The 19,281-nt window shown below is 32.0% G+C and overlaps 2 protein-coding genes across 2 annotated transcripts; both read left to right on the top strand.

The window, feature by feature from the left end:
- Nucleotides 1-349: 349 nt before the first annotated feature.
- LOC123720249 lies at nucleotides 350-5,409 on the top strand. The gene is made up of 3 exons (XM_045676788.1): nucleotides 350-481; nucleotides 3,426-3,823; nucleotides 4,286-5,409. The coding sequence occupies exons 2-3, from the start codon at nucleotides 3,442-3,444 to the stop codon at nucleotides 5,407-5,409; spliced, it is 1,506 nt and encodes a 501-aa protein (XP_045532744.1). The 5' UTR covers nucleotides 350-481; nucleotides 3,426-3,441.
- LOC123720250 (putative uncharacterized protein DDB_G0277255) lies at nucleotides 549-3,284 on the top strand. The gene has a single exon (XM_045676789.1). It carries the CDS (start codon nucleotides 723-725, stop codon nucleotides 3,282-3,284), a length of 2,562 nt encoding a protein of 853 aa, XP_045532745.1. The 5' UTR covers nucleotides 549-722.
- Nucleotides 5,410-19,281: the final 13,872 nt, after the last annotated feature.

Here is a 19,281-nt window from a genome sequence, read left to right as displayed (position 1 = left end):
ATAAAACAATAGTTTTTATCAAATAATTATATATACTAAAAATATAATTAAGATTATTGCGATTGATGAATTATTTAAAATAATTTGTATTTTTTTTATTCTTATAGACACAATTCAAATTTAGACAAATTTCAAAACTTACATAGGAACCTCAAACAAAATCATCCTTCTTTCATTCGGTCTCGCGACGTTTCAGATTATGGGAGGTCGTGATACGAAAATATGCTATTAAATTAGGAGCATAACTCATCTGCATTTCAAGTGCATTTTTTTAAAATCTACAACATATTCTATGACAAACGTGTAACACTGGCCAAATTCAAAATCTATTTCACAAACTTTCTGACAATGCAAAATGACAATTACTATCAATTTTATCAAAATTAATTTTTGAATCATGTGATTATTTTTTGTTAAAAATTTGGCGACGTTATATTTCTTATCCTTTAGAAAAGCTATGGTTAAATTTAATACTGTGAATGTAAGTATTAGTATTTAAACTATTCCTAAAGTTAAAACTCCGCTTGGTGTTCCATTATTTTCGTGATGTGTATGACACTTTCTTTTTACTTAAATTAATTATAATGTTCTATTTTAAAATATATTATCCAACACATTCTATTAATAATTAGAGACATATCAAAAAGAAGACGTTGCATAGTATTCAAACATTTTGAATTACAGAAGACTGATAGCTGATAGAGCATAAAGATACATCAAACATGGGAAGAATAAAGGAGAAGCCACAAATATTATTTAAAAACTCAAACAATACCTTCAATACATACTCTAAAACGTGCTCCGCTTTTTCTGAAGCAGTTACAAAGAGTATTATAATGCAGCTAAAGAACAAGATAAAAAATAATAACTATTATGATTACGGAGGTACGATAAAACGTGACTTGAGTGTTGAAACAGATATTTGTATTTTAAGAAGATATGTTAAAGAAAACAAAAGTAAAATTCAAAATAAACAGTCATCATGTGCCAGGTTTAAGTATTCTATCAATAATACAGATAAAGAAGTCATTGAAAAGTCTAAAGCCGATAGCAGTGCATGTGGTGATAGTCAAGACAAAATTGGCAATGCTCATCTTAAAGTAGATCTAACGACTTTAGTTGTTGATAATTTAAAAACTCTATTAAATGATTGGATAAGAAAGTACTTACTAGAAAATGATAAAACGAAACAAAAGATTGCGACTGTACTTGACTCTCTATTGCACAAAGTAGAACTAGAACATTCTTCATCAGGAACTTATACTGTAGATGTTGAAGTAATTAATGAGACTCAGACTACGAATTCGCTAACATCAAAGAGCAAAAAAGGGAAACTTAGTATAAAGTCTCGTAGAAAATTATCATCTCAAACCGTACCATTAACGGGACAACGGGTGAAACTAATATCAACATTAAGCGTTCCCAAAATATTATCGAGCAATAATAAAAGTAGGTATAACAGAACTTTTATCAACTACCATAAAAGTTCAGTTAATAAGTTGCTGTCTACTTCATCCAGTTGCAACATTTTAGAAATAAAAACAGAATCACTAACAAAACGCTGCGCGACGTATCAAAATTTACGATGGGAAAAAATCAGTGACCAGAAACAGTTTAGCTTTGTTCAGGAACCTACACCTCCTGATAGTTCTATAAAATTCTTAATTAATAATGAGGATATAGACTTAAATAAAGAAACTAAACAAAAAGAAAATATCTCACAGCTTGAAATTGAAAGAGTGCATGGAAGTAAAAAAGATTTCGATAAGTCACCTAGTGCCAAAATGAAATTTAAGGATCAATGCAAACAACATAAAAATAATATAATTAAAAGGCAGACAACGCACCCTACATTCCATTCTAGCAAAGGAAAAAAAACATTTTTATATCAAAGTAAAAGAATGTCCCAAAAAACACGAAGGAATAAAGTACTTAAGCATATTAAAGATGTGTTCACATATTTTGAAAATTGTGAATGTATCAATGATTTAAAATTTGATATTCATATTAATATACTGTCTGATAATAATAGTAATAAACCACACAACAATTATTCCCCAGACAATGCATATGACAATAGTAAAATAAAAAATAATACAAAATTAATATGCAACAATAACCCTGTAAATATACATACTAAAACTATTCATTCTGGAATTAGATCTAGTGATATCTCACGGTCTTCAAAATATGAGTCCAAAATCATTTCTCTTCTGGATGGTGCAATAAGTCATAATCGGTACTTATTAAGCCAAAAAGATACCGCAGTACTTCCACATAATAAAGATCAGCAGACAGATACTTCTGGTACAGAAATTTTTCAAGATATAAGTGAGATAAAAGACATTATTAAGAATCTTGTAAATGTAGCTGAGCACATGGCAAAACAACAAAGTAATAACAAGTTAAATAGAAATACTGCGACAGAAATCATTACTCCTCATAGGTCCACTTCAAAAGTTTTGAAAAATTCTATAGCAATTCAATGTGTTACCACTGAAACAAAGAATGTAAATACGTCGGGCTTGAAATTTGATAATGAATCACAAAATAAAGAAATTGGCGAATTTAACTTCAACCCTCGATTAATAAAAAAGAGTACTTCGTATAGAATAATAGAAAGCGAATCTTTTCTTCAAATTCACGATTTGACATCTAAGCCTAAGAAAATAATTGAAAAAACAGCTGATGATTTGTTGCAAACTGAATCTTTCCCTAAATCACAATCATTACTTGATGTGCCGGTTATAAACCATAACAGAAAGTTATTAGCATTCTATTGTGACAAATGCGTAAAATCAAAGCAATGCGTGTACAATTCTTGTAATCATAATGTTCCATATGCAAATATGTACTCAACCTGCGGATGTGAGAATCACTATGATAACTTCAGACAATTAAAGGTAGAACATTGTCCCAATATAAATTATTCTGAGGTAGAAAGGAATCGAGTGCAATGTAGTGCTGGTAATTGTTGTGCAATGCCCGGAAAAACTTGTATCGATGCAGAAGCTGACGCAGAAAATTCAGATTCATTTACAGAAGTAGATGGAAGAAGTGATAAAAAATTTATTGTAACGAAACGTAGTGTAGGTTTTAAAGAAGGTTGTTTTTACTGCTTTCTTTTATGGATTCCAATAATAATAATAATGTGGCTTTTTTATGTATTTATATTGAAGGTTTACCTTGAATCTAAAGAAAGTTCGACAAAGTCTCCACAAATTTTGATCAGTAAAAACAATTCTTCAATGTATGCAATATCAATGTCTGATTTGGGGTTTTAAATTAAAAAAAATATAAATCTTAAAAAAATAAAATGTTTTATTTTTTAAAAAAAATTAATAGCGCCAGGCTATGACTTTTTTTAAATGAATTTGATGTAAGGTCTTGTTACCTAAAAATAAACTTTATTTTATTTATTACAGATATTAGATAAAAAAGATGAGTTCAAGTTATAAAAAACACCGACCTAAATCGGCAACATCACATCCTCCTAAATGTCATCCTACATACGTCGTAGCATTCTGTTTAAATGAAAACGAAGATACAATGAAAGCAGTAAATGATGACAAATTCCCTGACGCGACCATAACTAATTCAACGGTGGTATCAACTGCTAAAGATTCAACAAATAATACTATAAGTAGCATAACTTCTATTTTGAATGAAATAATTGACAATATGACTGTTAGCAACGACGATGGCAAAATAAAACAGTCGGTAACCGAATACGCTTTTGAGAAAATCATTGAAGAAAATCACAAATCAAACTTTTTATTTAACAGTAACTTCGGATTAGGGGATGTTAGTTCATCGAATACAAGTACGGACACAATTCGCAATACATCTAACTTAAGTAATTTAACGATATGTAGTAATGTTGGATCTTTACCGATTGAAAACTCAAACACAACTCTAAAAAATCATCAAAAAGATGACGATAAAAGTTTATATTCTAATTTAATCATTCCTCTGACAAGTAAATGCAGCATTTTTTCAACTAAAAATAATGAGCAGCTGGAAAACGCGAATAAAATTACAAAAAGCGACAGCATTTCATGTAATACAGATGAAAATTTAACAATAAACGTACCAAGTGGCAATCATATTCATCTTTCTAAAACTTATTTAATAGATAACGTTGCTACACCATATAAGACTGATTGTATCAATGTTGCTTTAGTGCAAATGGAGAGGAGTCCTATGGTTAATCGCAGCAAAGAAAAAAATTGTTGTACTAATAATTATAAAGTGGATGGGAATAAATCAAATTCTCTTATTTTAGCAAAAAATATTCCCAATCCAGCAACGGACTACAGTAAATCGTATCTTTCTAATATTCATGATGAAAATGAAAATAGTGAAACGACACTTGTAGGTTCTGTATTTTCTGGCTTTTCGAGTAGTAATGATGAACGTTTACACAATACTGGATCAAGTATAAACAAGACTGACGATTCCATGTTCTCTTTGACATCACGCTCTCAATATTATTCGAGTACCGATGAAAAGTTAGAAGATTCTTCTGAAAAACCTAGTCCAATTTCCAATACCATACCTACGACCAGCGATGTAGGGTATGTAATAGACACAAATCACGTAATAATAGCAGATGACATGCGTAAGCTATATCCATTAAAAAGTAAAGGCGATGGTCAGCAGTTTATGGATAAGTTTACTGAAAACTTAATTAAGAAGACCTTTGACATAAGTGAGAATTTTCAAAAGAACGTGAACGTCACTTTACCAAATGAGTCTACTATTCAAGAAATACTGACACAGAGAGAAAATGTACAAAAATTATCGTGTTCCGAAGAGTCGAGAAATTTTCAGCCATTTCCTGATATGTGGGAGAAAATATCTGTAACACTTGATTTAGCTATAAAAAAATTAGAGCAATCATTGAGTGACAAGATACTAAATGAATTGAAAACGACGTTGCATAAAATAGAGCATTTTGCTAACCAAATTTCACTTCAGAAACCAAACCAATCTGGCGATGTTGATGCTATCGAGAAAGCAGAATCAAACAATGATGAAGGCATGCAATGTAATATTATACAAAGCTATGTGATAGACAATCTAATGATCAAACTGAGCGAAGAAGGACAATCAGAAGGGAGTGCTAGAACTAAGATCCTAAAAGTAAAACATCCAAAAATCTTAGCCGACACTTTTGAAGTTCTTAAAGCGTACAGTAAGCCCGTTTCTATACCAACTGGTGAAGGTGATTCTTTGAGGGTGTCGTCTGGAGAATCTGAAATATCTACGCAATCTCGAAGGCGGTTACTTTTTCGTGGCCCTATGAGATTTTTCAGAGAAAATAGCATTGTCCTTGGCAGTGTTCCAGCATTTTTTGTTTATATGTTGGTAATTTACGGTTTCGTTATGTTGGTTGTAAGAGTTTAATAATAAAAGGTTAATGTAAATTCATATTTTTATTCATATTCAGATTGTACTTAACAATTTCTTGTAAGTATAGCAGTAAGCTGTATCTAATATATGAAATTCTCGTGTCACGGCGTTTGTAATTAAATTCCTCCGAAATAACTCAACCGATTTTCGTGAAATTTTGAGAGCATACTAGGTTAGGTCTACGATCTATGTTCCCCCTAATGTTAAGGGTGTTCCACCCCTAAATTTTATTTTTTAATTTTTAGACAATTTTGTTTTGTTTTATGATACAGCACACGAAAATACATACAACCCTCTACGACCAGCCCTTATTTTTTATTAGTAAATAAATATGATTTGAAAAATACGTTACTTCAGTGCTCTCAAAGAGATGTAATAAATACTAATCAACCAGCTATTGTCAATACAATTTTATTTTATACATTTCAGTAAACTCATGCAACTGGGAGCACGTGAAAGGTTTCGAGAACTTTATAATTTGTGGTTTGAAATCCGTTAATCTCATTTCATCATCATTTATAATTGTCTTTATAAGACCTAGCTGAAACTGAGCTTTAAAACCTTAATTTAATATTGTTTAGCAATACCTTAGGTACCAATAACGTACAATACGTTACGTTCTGGTTTAGTTCCATACAGCCTATATCTATTAATTTAATAATTTTTAATCCCGCGTCAATCGGCACTACAATATTTTAAATTATGTAGTTGTAGACACCGTCTGATGAAGACCAATATTTTTTTGGTATGTAAAGTAAAAGCTAATCATTTACTTGGTTTGTATATGCAGATAACCACGGATTTTTCTGTTATTTCACGCAACTCAAGTACCGATCCATTTTTAAATAGCAGTTATATTTTTGTCCTAATTATTCATTTTGAGTTTACAAATAATCATTAAAATTAACGATGATTGAAACCAACAAAAATTCACACAATATAAAAATATACAATCTAAAGAATTACATGATGAAGGAATTAACAAAATATTATTGGCACTAGTATAACTTTTGTCAGTTCACTCACCGGAAAATTAAACAAGGGTCGTTTGTAAATTGTTGTCTAATGTAATAACAGCGAATAGTATATGCCCTTTTAAGTAGGTTAGTTCCAGCTGTGTTGCCTTCTGAAGTACCCATCGGGTACATTCAAGTCACTGTAGTATGCTAAATAGCTGTACTAGCCATGTATTATAATGTATATTTTTACTATACATACGGACTAACAAATATAAGAACTGACGTTTTGTATTCCTGACGCCAAAACGTAGGACTGTGTTTGCCTAACGCTTCTTTGCTTTTAGGGGCATCCTTTATATATAAAATTTCCCAATCTATGGATTTTGAGATAGTCAAACTATCCAGATACAAATTGAATTGGATTGCGAATCAACAGAGGCGTTTTCATGCCTCCTGCTGATAAAGGATAAACCTTTGTTCTTAATTTATTTAATTCTTATTAATAACTTAAGATGTCATGTGGAACAAAAAAACTTGGCGATTAAAAAGAGTGGCGAAGAGTTTATGGCCAGTTCTTTTCTTCCGTTCTACGCCCTTGATTTGAGAACTGGCAGTAAATGTAAAATCAGAAGCATTTCATGTATATTTCTTTTTTGACGTTCATAAGTGTACATTACGTCGGCTATATGGATAAATGATAATGAATTTTTTTTTAATTTTGTTACAACGTATCTTGGTATAAAAAACAAACACAGCGCACGCTTATAAAAACTCTTAGCTTTACACTCTCAAATTACATTTGTACACACACCCATTGACTTATAATTAAAGTCTTATAAACTTGTGTTTGATTAGTTGTAACACGAAACCTAAGTTTTTCTCAAAAAACTAATTTAAACATGTACCATATACCACTAACTTATTGTTATCTAGTTACCCACAACACAGGGACTCACTCACACAACTTACTCTAAGCTCGTTGTAACCCACAGATGAATAAATAAGGTCGGTTACATGAGTCGGTAAAAACACACACCGTACATTCTAATATGTGTCCAAAAACATTTTTAATCTTAACTGATCCATTTTGTTGTATGTATCAAGCTGACAACTGTTTTAATTATTGTAACCTTTTTCATAGTCACAATGGTTTAGTGACACGTAAGGTATAACAAAAGTAATATTCATTTAAACTGTGTTTTTAAATATGACATCTAATGTTAGGAAAATCTGTCCTCGTATTATAAGATGAAAGTGACCCCGTTTGCTTTAACGGTAACAGCGTTCACATTTAATATTCACATTAAAAACGTATGCATTTAAAAGTGTTATTAATACGGAACTGTGGCAGTTAATTATTCATTAGTTCTTTAAAATGGAAAATGCTGAATATTGCTCCAAAAGCTTTTAGTTTTCAGGGAATAAAATTCAGGTATTAATAATTATTATGAGTACTTGTCGAGTACTGCTTATAAAAATTATATTTTATTTCTTCGTTGTCGTTATATTGAGCCTTTGATTCTGGTGTGACAGATGACAAAGCTTCCATCTCTTTAGGCGCATGTGACCTCATTTATTTATTTTATTATATAGCTTGCTTTCAAAATTTTCCTACAATTTTCTGAGGGTAATCCACAGACAGCAGCAGACAGCGTAGTATTCTCTTCTGAGGCACGGCGGTGATGAAACAAATATATTGTTTTGCAATTTCTATTATTTTTTTAGATTTTTAGTAAATTCCTCCTTTCATCACAGAGAGAAAAAGACATAAGAGTATTATAGCTAATATGGGAGAACAGTGCAGTGTTGGCGTAGTGGCTTCAGCGTGCGACTCTTATCCCTGAGGTCGTAAGTTCGATCCTCGGCGATCTGTCTATGTGCGCATTTAACATTAGCTCGAACGGTGAAGGAAAACATCGTGAGGAAACCGGCTTGCCTTAGACCCAAAAAAGTCGAAGGTGTGTGTCAGGCACAGAAGGCTGATCACCTACTTGCCTATTCAATTCACAAACGATCATGAAACAGATACAGAAATCTGAGGCCCAGACCTAAAAAAGGTTGTAGCGCCATTGATTTATTTTTTTGAAGGAGAACATTGGTTTTCATGACTATGGACGAAAAAATAAAAATTTAGAAACGAGTTTATGTATGCATACATACATTGGTCTAAAGGCAGTGTCTACAACAATTCAAATTTGAGTAAAGCCACAAAAACTTTTCTTATTTATTGACTCCCTAATTTTAAAGCCCGAAGCAATTAAAAGTTTACACCAGGTTTTCCGAGTTTGTTATTAGTTAACTTATTCTTAGTGTAATATGATATTTTAGCGAACTAAACAAAGGTCTGTGTATTTTTTAAATCCTAAAAAGCCTTCTTAGTTTATTTGGGTTTGACATCAATTATAATTAATATATACAGTCAAACCTGGATAAGGGAGAGCTCAAGGGACCGCGATCTCTTTTTCTCTTATAGAGGTTTCTCACTAACCCGAGTTACAGAGTTACAGTAGGGTACCTCACGTATAGAGGTCTATAATAATACGGCATATATGACCTAATCAAATACGCGGTATTATATATTTTTTTAAATAGTAGCTAAACATCAATGTTTAATCTAATTAATATTGTAACAACATTTACGAAAAAATCTGTTATTTTTTGCGCTTCTACTTTTAAATTTTATGTATGTTTTTAAGTTCATGAATTCTCATTTCACTCTTCTATGAACTGATAAACAAGTCGGTACGCACAGTCGGCTTTTTGAATTGAATGAGTTCCTCGAACTATTAGGTAATAACAATAACGGACGCAACTAAGGACTTATCATATCAAAAGTGAAACGAGTTCAACTGTCGCTTATAGAGGTATAGGTAAGTACTTATAGAGGATCACGCGTGACAAATAACTGTCACTTATACAAGTTTCATATTTCTTACTATAGAGGTTTTAGGAGGGCAAAATGATGGGATCTGGTAAATACTCTCATTAACTTACTCATGTTTATTAAAATTTATTAGCTGAATGGCTGATTAAGCGAGTTGGCTAATATATATCCTATGAACAATAAATTAAGTCAAGCAAAAATCCTTTAAACCCTAGGTACATACTGCATCGCATTGATTACTCAATTTCTTTATAGCCGGGTAGAATGTGTTCCTTGTTTAACCTTTTGAGCCATTATATGCAAGAATCTAACTATTTTAAGTCGGAAATCGATTCTAGCTATTCTGAGATACATGCGTTAAACCACGTTTATTAAACTCTCAAAATTTATTTGCCAGTAACATAAATTCGGATTTGATTTCATTTGTCCAGTTTGGTTTAAAAAGTTATTTTTTATCGTGAGCAGAGAATGTCGGCTATTGTTGGGTTTCTTGATTTGGAAATAGGTCACAGAAATTGGTGGTTCTTCGTGATTGTCTATTTGTACTTAAGATCGGCTGAGCCAAAACAGATTGACTGAGATTAATGTTGGTTACTTCCAAAAATAGAACTGGGCCAAGCTCTTGACTACATTATACAAATAAAGGCGAAATTACCTTTTGAAAAATTACTCTTTTATTTATTAGTAATTATGAAAAGGTTAAGAGTTATATTTACTGTTACACAGTACAGTAGTACATCTTAGCTATCCTTAATGAATTGATTTAGTGATTGGATTAAATTTGCCTTTAAAAAACCAGAAATAAATTGATATTTATACTTTTGGCACTGTTCATTTTTTTGACATAAATTTGAATCATAGAGTTTATTGCCTGTACAGTTATATATTCAAATATATATCGATATTCCAACTTACCGTTACTATGTTTATCATGCTCTTATTAGGTTAAAGTTTCTATTTCATTTTAGTTACCTATTATTATTATTTTTATGTATTGAGTTTGCTTGTTTAATTTCTTCCCCTGCTAGTTTTCTTACATGTTCTTATATAATTTCTGTGTCACAAATCAATATCAATAATTATATTATATTATTTTGTAAAATATTTAAATTAAAAAATATATATAATATAATCGTTATATGTTACATTTGAATACCGCTGTGCTTTCTATTACACACATTGTAAAATTATAAATATTTTTTTAAATTTATTTATTTTTCATATTTAACTTATGGTTGACTCAATAATGCTAAAATAATAAATGTATAAACAATTATGTTATATTTAAATAAAGCGCTTAATAATACCTCACACCTTATCAATACTATGTAACAAGCGTTCATTTTGCATTACTGAATAACACGTACGTGTGGTTTTTAATAGAGCAAAAGTAGTAATGTACTAAATCATTTATCACATTTCAAAATAGCTGTTATTTTTCACAGTGAATGTTTTTATATGCTGTTATATTTTATTGTCTCGTTGTACAAGTGGTAAAAAGACAAATCAAACGCCAAAAGTGGTTGGTTACTTATTATGTACGTTTTGTTTCCTGTGCGTATTTAAGTTATTTTTTTTAAATTTGATTCTTGCTTAATGTTCACACACTATGCTGAAGGCCACAATTATTGTATAAATAACTTAAAGGGACATTTGCGTTAAATCATCGTTATACCAAAATGTTTATGGATTTAAATAAAATATTATAAATCACAGTGATTTTTATAAAATAACAGTGACAAACCGTTTGAAAGCGTATGTAAATAGGTTAAAAGGATGCATGTTTTTCGCGTTTCCTCCAGTGTATGCAATAGAATTGTTTGGTGGAAGATTTGAATTCAAGATTTGTTTTTGTAATGGCCTGTTCAACGTCCTATTTGTGGAATACAAGTCACATAATGTCAATAACCCCGCGCAAATATAAAGTTTAATATCAATAAAAATTGCAAAACGAGTTAATTAAAAATATTATCTTTTCGAAGGCAGCTATGTGTTGTGACCAATACTAATCATTAATTTACAGTAAGTTTTCCTATAAATATCATCTGTATTTTATAATGATTGTATCTGATTATATTTAAATAAATTTTCAATCAGACGGAACATCAGTTAGTAACTTAGACTACGGCTTCGGCGGTCCATCTTCGGTGTACCTGGCAGTATGATTTGCCCATTTCCATTTAAGTAAGGCGTGGGTTAGTTTTTCCCACTTCGCATTTTGTATTATCTAGTATTAGTAGTTTTTGCAACCTGATACAAAAATAGGTTTAAATTAAAGTGCGAAGATAATATAATTTAAATGAACGAGTAGTATGGGTCCATTGAATATTAGTGTAGCAGGCTACAGCTACTTAAATCTGATCCCATATTTGATTAAAGTGATTGTTGAAGTGAAACTTATTTATCGGTATGAGAATTTTTTTTGTCACATTTCGGTTACGCATCACATTTTTCCGTTACACATTTTCTTGTCCCTACCAAGGTTGACTCCAAGAGACTCGAAGTCATTAATAACAAAAATATATAATAACGATAACAATGAATAATATAGAATGATAACGGTAATAATTCTATTACAATTAATGAAATTCTGTAATAATCTTAGTAGTAATAAGGTAAAATAAAATAATTGTATTATTTGTATTTATGTCTATGATAGTAAAAGCCTTTTGTTAAACTTTATCTAATTTGAATTTATTTAATCTATTTCTGTAATGTTGCATATAGTATCATTTTTCCAAAAATAAGTCATTTTTCGAATAATAATAATTTCTTTTATTTTTATAAAAAAAACATTTACATAATATATCACGCCTTATAGAAATAATTATGAACACGATTTGCTAACTGAATTTTTTACATAAAATACGAGTCATGGATATAAGCTCCCCAAAACAAAATATATGGCTTAAATATGCAATTAAACAAAAATAAAACATCTTCCGTGATCTACAAGAATCGATAAATAAAAGTCAGTCAGGCGATATACAGAGTGTGACACCTGACCGGCTCAGTAATTACTCTCTTCTGACAAGCAGGAAAATGGAATAAAGGTAAATCTTTAGCTTTTTCGACGCTCTTGCGTCACGAAGCCGTTTATTTTGACTGTTAGTTTTAACACCCACACGATACACGTGGAAAATGTTATAGAATTACTTCATACAGTTATAAATACTTTTCGTATACATAGTTGAGGTAATATGTAATATCAGTCCCTCCCAACAATAAGGACTGGGGTAGATATACATTCATTGACCGAACGTTAATACCTTAGTAATTTATGAAGATGGAAAATATTTCTTTTTCGAGTTCAAATGTCGATATTTTGGGTAAGCTTTGTGATTGTGGCCACAAATTTCTGTATCTATTTCCTGATAATTTGCTTTTATTCTAATTGAGAAGGTTATCAGACTTATCAGAGCCTGGTAGTCTAGTTTTTTGGTTAAAGTACGGTTTTCTCACGATGTTTTCTTACACTGTTTGAGCGAATATTAAATGCGCACATAGATACAAAAGTACACTTGAGAACAGCCAGTATTAGAACCTACGTCACAAGGGATGAGAGTCGTCCCCTAAAGGCTTACTAATTAAACATATTACAGAACACAAACATCGAAGCACTAAGGTGTATTTGATGTTGACAATGTTCTGAACTGTGTTTAGTATCACAGGCCAACATCCTTACGATTGCTTCCCTATAATATGAATCATGGTACAAAGCGAAGTAAGTTTATTTGTTGAACTAGTGAGTGGCTACTTGACACGTATTCGCTCAAGAAACCGGTTAGAGCCATTTTGCAAACTCTTAACTCGTATAAGCTGGCCCTGATTTTGTTTCGTCTTGTTAGTTTCATAGTTCATTAATTCCAAGCCTTTAATGAGAGGCGAGTTTTGCTGTCGTACGTTCCCATTCCCTGCCGGTTGTTTTTTTTAAATTCAGTAAGTTTAAAGATACTCGTAAGTCTTTAATGTAGTTCCCTTTTTAATTTGGTCCATACGCCCTAGTCTATGTATGGGAACGATAAATAAAATTTGTCTATTTCAATGTCATATATTAATTTTTATTTAAGGTTTGTTTAATATTTCGTAGTAATTTTATGTATTTTAATCAAAAGAAATATAATAATTAATTTAGTAATATAATTATAATTTAGTAAAATGTTTAGCAATGTTTAATTTCAATAACAATTCGAAATTTTATTTTATGTTCATGAATAATTGTTTGACATCATCATCATATTAAACGTATCCTTGATAGACATTTAACTATATACTATAGTATATACTACTACTATTGCATTGAACAAAAAATCTAATTCGGCTTCATTATAAAATGTGTACCAAGATTGTTACGGTGGTGACGAGATTTTATAAAAAAATTTAACCATGGCAACAAATAGCTTACTACTATATATATATTATTTACGGTATGATTGAATACACACACTAATGCTGCCCCCCCCCCAGATCTCAAGTTGCCTATTACTACTCCTTAACGTACGTATATTTTTTCGTGTTCACTGTAAAAATGTTCGAATATGTTTTTCTTTTTTTTAACACGAAACACTTTTGCCTTAAGATTATGTTCACTGATTTACAAAATAAGTTATTATGATTAGCTGAACCGTAAAACAAATTGACCAATAAAATTAATTTAATGTCTATGCTAATGATAATAAATATGAAAGATTTTATGGAGCCGTTCGCGCCGTGATCGGATTCACATAAAATGATTTTTTTAAAACTGCTACTTTAATAAGATCAAAACGCCATTTAATTATTTTCATTGGTTTCCTTTAAGTTTTAACTGACAGCCACAGCTTACGATCTGTTAGTTATATTTTACATTTTTAAACATTGTATACCGGTACGTTCAACAATCGACTGCGTCTTCGGAAAGGTTGATAATGTTTTTGCCTATATAGAACGATAACGTAATATGAAAATAATTTTTAAATTACTGTTATAACTGTTATTTGCAATGTATATATAGCAAATAACAGTTATTACTTTTACAGTGTGTTATTTTGGTACATAAATATAAAGCAATATTCTTCTTCGTGGACATAAAATTTTCACGGCATTTAGAACAAGCAGTACTAAAACGTACCATAAATCATAGTCACGGCCAGTCTTCAGCTCTGATGAAGTCCGAAACGTTTTCAACCCAGACTGCGTAGACCGATCTATATGACCCGGCGCGGAGTTTTGCTGGACCATTCTAGATTATTGAACATGGGGTTGTTAAGGGGCATCACTAACTTCTCAAGAATGGTATCTTGATACACTTGTGCCGATTATTTGATACCTTTTTCACAAATGTATGGCTCAGTAACTCCTTCATAGCTAACACCCCACCAAACCATCACCAAATTCGGATATATAATCGTGTCCACGTTGCACTCTGTCGACTAATTGGGATGAATATGGTTCTATTATTTGATAAAATGTTCCGCACCGCTTCAGTAGATGTTTCATTTTACCTAAATTCTTTCAGTTAAAAAATTACCAGTACATCTCTTATTGGTCTCTTACAAGTCCTAAGTCATCTTTTAATATACGCGACATGGTTTTATGTGCTGTATTCATCTCCCGAGAAATCTTTTGCTTTCGGACAGAATTTCTTCGAATTCTTTCCCTTACTGCTTTGACCACCCTTTTCGTACGAACACTACGTGGATGGCCAGATCTTTTTCTGTCACAAACAGAGGAGGTCTCGTTGTACCTATTAATAGCCCGGTACATAAATTTACTACTTTGTGTAATGCAATCACAGCGATTCGGTTCTCTTTATCGCCCCACTCCATTTATAGTATAGTATATAGTAAAATGTTGTGCAATGTATTGGCGCCAAAATGAGAAAAAACAATGAACAATCATATAACAGATTCCAAATTCAATTGTAATATTTTGTTTATTTTTGATTATAACAGTATTTATGGCCAGACTAAGTATAAGTATATGGTGAATAATAAATCTTCCTTAATCTAAATTACTAATTATTTCGTCGAAAGTTTTCTTTCTATATTTTACCCATATTCATATATAATAGAGTAGTGTCGGCCTAGTGGTTTAATACTACTCGCATCCCTGAGGTAATTCAAGCCGCGGCTGGACCAATCGACTTTCTGTGCGCATAACTCTCCCTCGTCCGTTGAAGAAAACATGTTCACGATGTTTTCTTGCATAAAGCAAAAAGATGATTTAGGCCCAAAAAGTGGATGGCGTGTGTCAGACAAAGGCGGCTGATTCAAAAAACGGGCACGAAATAAATACAGAAATCTGAGGCCCATACGTATTTTACGCCCATAATCTTTTTATAGCGTACTTCATCATAAATATACCGTACCAATCAAAGGCACACTCCGTAAGACATAAAATAAATTATCATGTTTTTCTTATTTTATATAATTTACTTTTAAATGTAGCATCTAGTATTAAATCATAAATGTATGTATGTCTTTATACTCCTTAAATACCTTAACACAGTTGTGAAAGTGAGATTTAGTCACGAATAAGGAGGACTTAAGAGTTACTACCAACTTCAAAGACTGTGGCAACCCCGGGGCAGAAATAAAAATTTAAATATAAACATTCGAAGACTAAGTAGAAACAGACAAAAGAATGTCAAATGGCTAAAGGTAGTTTTATTACTGTTTCGAATACTTCGCTGAGAATTAAATGAAAGGACAATTTAAACTTTTACGAAGTTTTTCATTGAATTGTACGTAAAACTTGTGAAATGTAAATAATATTTTGTAAACAATAGCGAGAAGACTTGGCGTAACATGAACATCTTTTCGCTCGTGCAATAGGTCAAACAGCAGGTTTCGTTCAAACATATAACTTGTAATTCCTACAACACTGAGGTTTTTAAAGGTGATATGTTTACGTGCTCCACTGTTTTCAAGCGCCTTTTAAAATCTCACTTTAAATTGTTCTGTTATATTTTTTTTACCGAATTTTGTATTTCTTTTAATTGTATTAATCAATATTTAAAAATTGTGATACATTTAAAAGACTTGTATATATTTATTTACAAATCTCTTATTTGTAATGTGTCTGTGGTGTTTTTTTGTGATAAATACATAAATATCTGTTGTAGAAATATGACAAGCTTCCACGTTTGTTTCATGGATTGTGCAGCTGAGTTTCATTATCGGACGTCAATGCAAAATACCATCCGTATCACCTCGACGTCCGTCGTTCCACAACTGAGCGTTTTCTAAGGCAGTTTTTGCCACGCACCACCACTATGTGGATCCAGCTGTCCACTGAAGTATTTCCCATTCAAATCGACTTAGGGTCCTTCAAGAAAAGAGCGTACCCATTCTTAGAAGGCCGGCAACACACTTGCGAACCTTCTGGCAGTGTGAGTGTCCATGGGCGACATCGCTATCGCTTAACATCAAGTGAGCCTCTTGCCCGTTTCCCTCCTATTACATAAAAAAATAAAAATGAATTATTTTTCTAATACAACTGGGCTTTAGTTGGAGTTTGAACCTACGCTCTATGGTTAAGTGAGTGAAATATTAAGTAGATGACAGTGAGGATGACAACTAATCATACAAGTCAAAGTGGCACTTAGAAGGAGTCCTGGCCGTAGACGTACGTCCTGGTTGATGAATCTTAGACAATGGCTTAGTCAAAGCATCAAGTCATTCAGAAACGCCGCAACCAAGATTAAAGTAGCAATGATGATCGCCAACTTTCGAAAGGAGAAGGTATTATAAGAGAAGACATGAGTGTATAATGTTTACCTTGCAAAAACTAAGTATTATATCATCATAATACTCAAAATTATAGGGTTCATCTCTGCCAACCAACAATAATTGATTTCGCTGGAATTCAAATATAACTATATGTGTGTTACTACTAAGCCAAAGAACCTTAAGTATGTTAACTATTATAACAGTATGTATATGTCAAAGACATACATAATTTTTCGTACACCCAATCAATTTCAAAAATATATGTCGAAAATATACAGCCAGGTTGAATTTATTAAAACAATAAAAGAGAAAATCCATAATCTTGATCTACTTAACAGTCTGTCGCCAAACATTTGGGAAAGAAAATTTTGAACATTCCAAAGTCTTTAAAGTTCTCAACTCCACAAATAAACTTTTTGGCTTCGAGAAAGCGATTATTTGTAAAAAAGACAATAGATGTTAAATCTAGTTGAAATTCCGTAGAAAGGTCTCAATGATACTTATATTATAATATTTTTTATTTTTTTATAAAGAAACCGTTTCAATGCATATCTATTGCAGATCCGGATAGGTCTAGACTAAATATTTTTAATTAAATTAATAATATTAAATAAGATTTTTACCGTAACAGCATGCTGGTGATAATCGTAGGAAGGCCTTTATATGGGTTTTTGCAAGTGACTGCATTCGCTTACACGGTAAAAATGAGTGCAAACCCACACTCACACGGAGTGTGGGTTTGTTTTGGTGATGTATGCGGTGTTTTATTTTTTATGACTGAATATACTTTAAAGCAAATCAACTAATATAATATTTAGGACGAAATTCCAATACAACCAATAGACCAAAAAGTAATATAATTACCGTATGGACTTATGATTGTCTGCTGAAGTTATTATGTACGTATGTACGCTATAAACTGTTAAAGAGAAAAACTTCGCTACAAATGAAAGGCTAATGTTCAGTAATTTTCATTCAGCTGTTGGGCCAAACAGAAGCTCTGAATAATTGTCGTCACACGTCATACTTATAATTCTTATAACGGACCACCCAGTCCGATCATTAGTGTTTTTGTAACACTTGTCGCTATAAATTGCTTTCGGAGCCATTCATCATTCGCACGTGTTACTGAATGAGATCACGTATGAATGTGTTAAAATTAAAAATGCCTTACTATATATTAGGTCCTTACATATGAAATTGGCGTTTTGTATGGGAGGAACAGAAAGTCGAATATTTTTAAATATAATATATTTAATTAATCAAAGTATGAACTATGCACTTTTGCCATCTCATAGGTAGTTCATCGATCCCTTTACTAAAAAAATCAGTCGGATGGGAATCAATAAAATCTGTGAAGGCGATTTGGACTGCCCCATCAGAGTTAAAACTGTGTGGTCTAGCGTTGTCGTGAAGTAGCAGTGGCGATTGACCAGCCTAGGTTGTTTAGCCGCTAGCTTTTCCATCATGGTGTGCAATGACTGGCACTAGTCCAAACGCTTACAAGTAACTTTTTTGGGGTTAATTTTCGCTTGGGGCAGGATTTGGCTGGCCAGGATCCAACCAATGCGCTGAGCGCTTCCGATTATTGTAAAAAATCCATTTTCACATCACAGGTAATGATTCGGTTTAAAATACCTTCATCATTGTGCCGGTTCAGTAATGTAACGCAGCAGTAAGCGGTTTGCTTCAGTCAATTCGTGAGGTACCCACCTTTTAAGCTTTTTAACCTTCCCAATTTGCTTCAAGTGAATTAAAACAGTTTTATCACTCTCTCGGACTCTATCAAAACTCGGACGTGGTTTGCGATGGATCCGCTTCCAAAATAGCCTTCAATACTTCATTATCAACTTGGGTCTCAGGCCGTCCACGGGGCTTGTTCTGCAGGTCGAAATTTCCAGAACGAAAACGTTGTAACCAAAAACGAACTGTGTTTTCTTTTGCAACATGACCGCCATACACATCATTCACCCTTCGAGTCGTTTCCGCAGCACTAGTGCCACGGCGGAACTCGTACTTGTAAATAATGCGATACTTTAAGTTTTCCATTTTATAAAATGAGTGACGCAAACAGAAAAAAAACAAATGAATGACGGTCATCGAAGCACAAATACATTAATTAGTAAATAGCTGTACAAATTTGAATTTGAAATTCCTAACCAAAGAGGAGGTATTTGAGGTCAAAGTGGCCAGTACGACAAAACGCCAATTTCATATGTAAGGACCTAATATACCTAGTCCTTAAGTTCTGTTACAAATGAAAATGCATTATTTTTTATAACGAAGTAATGTAATATTATTAAAATTGATA

The sequence above is a fragment of the Pieris brassicae genome, chromosome 2, assembly GCF_905147105.1.
Source record: "Pieris brassicae chromosome 2, ilPieBrab1.1, whole genome shotgun sequence".
NCBI lineage: Eukaryota > Metazoa > Arthropoda > Insecta > Lepidoptera > Pieridae > Pieris > Pieris brassicae.
This window is presented reverse-complemented; position numbering and strand designations above follow the sequence as displayed.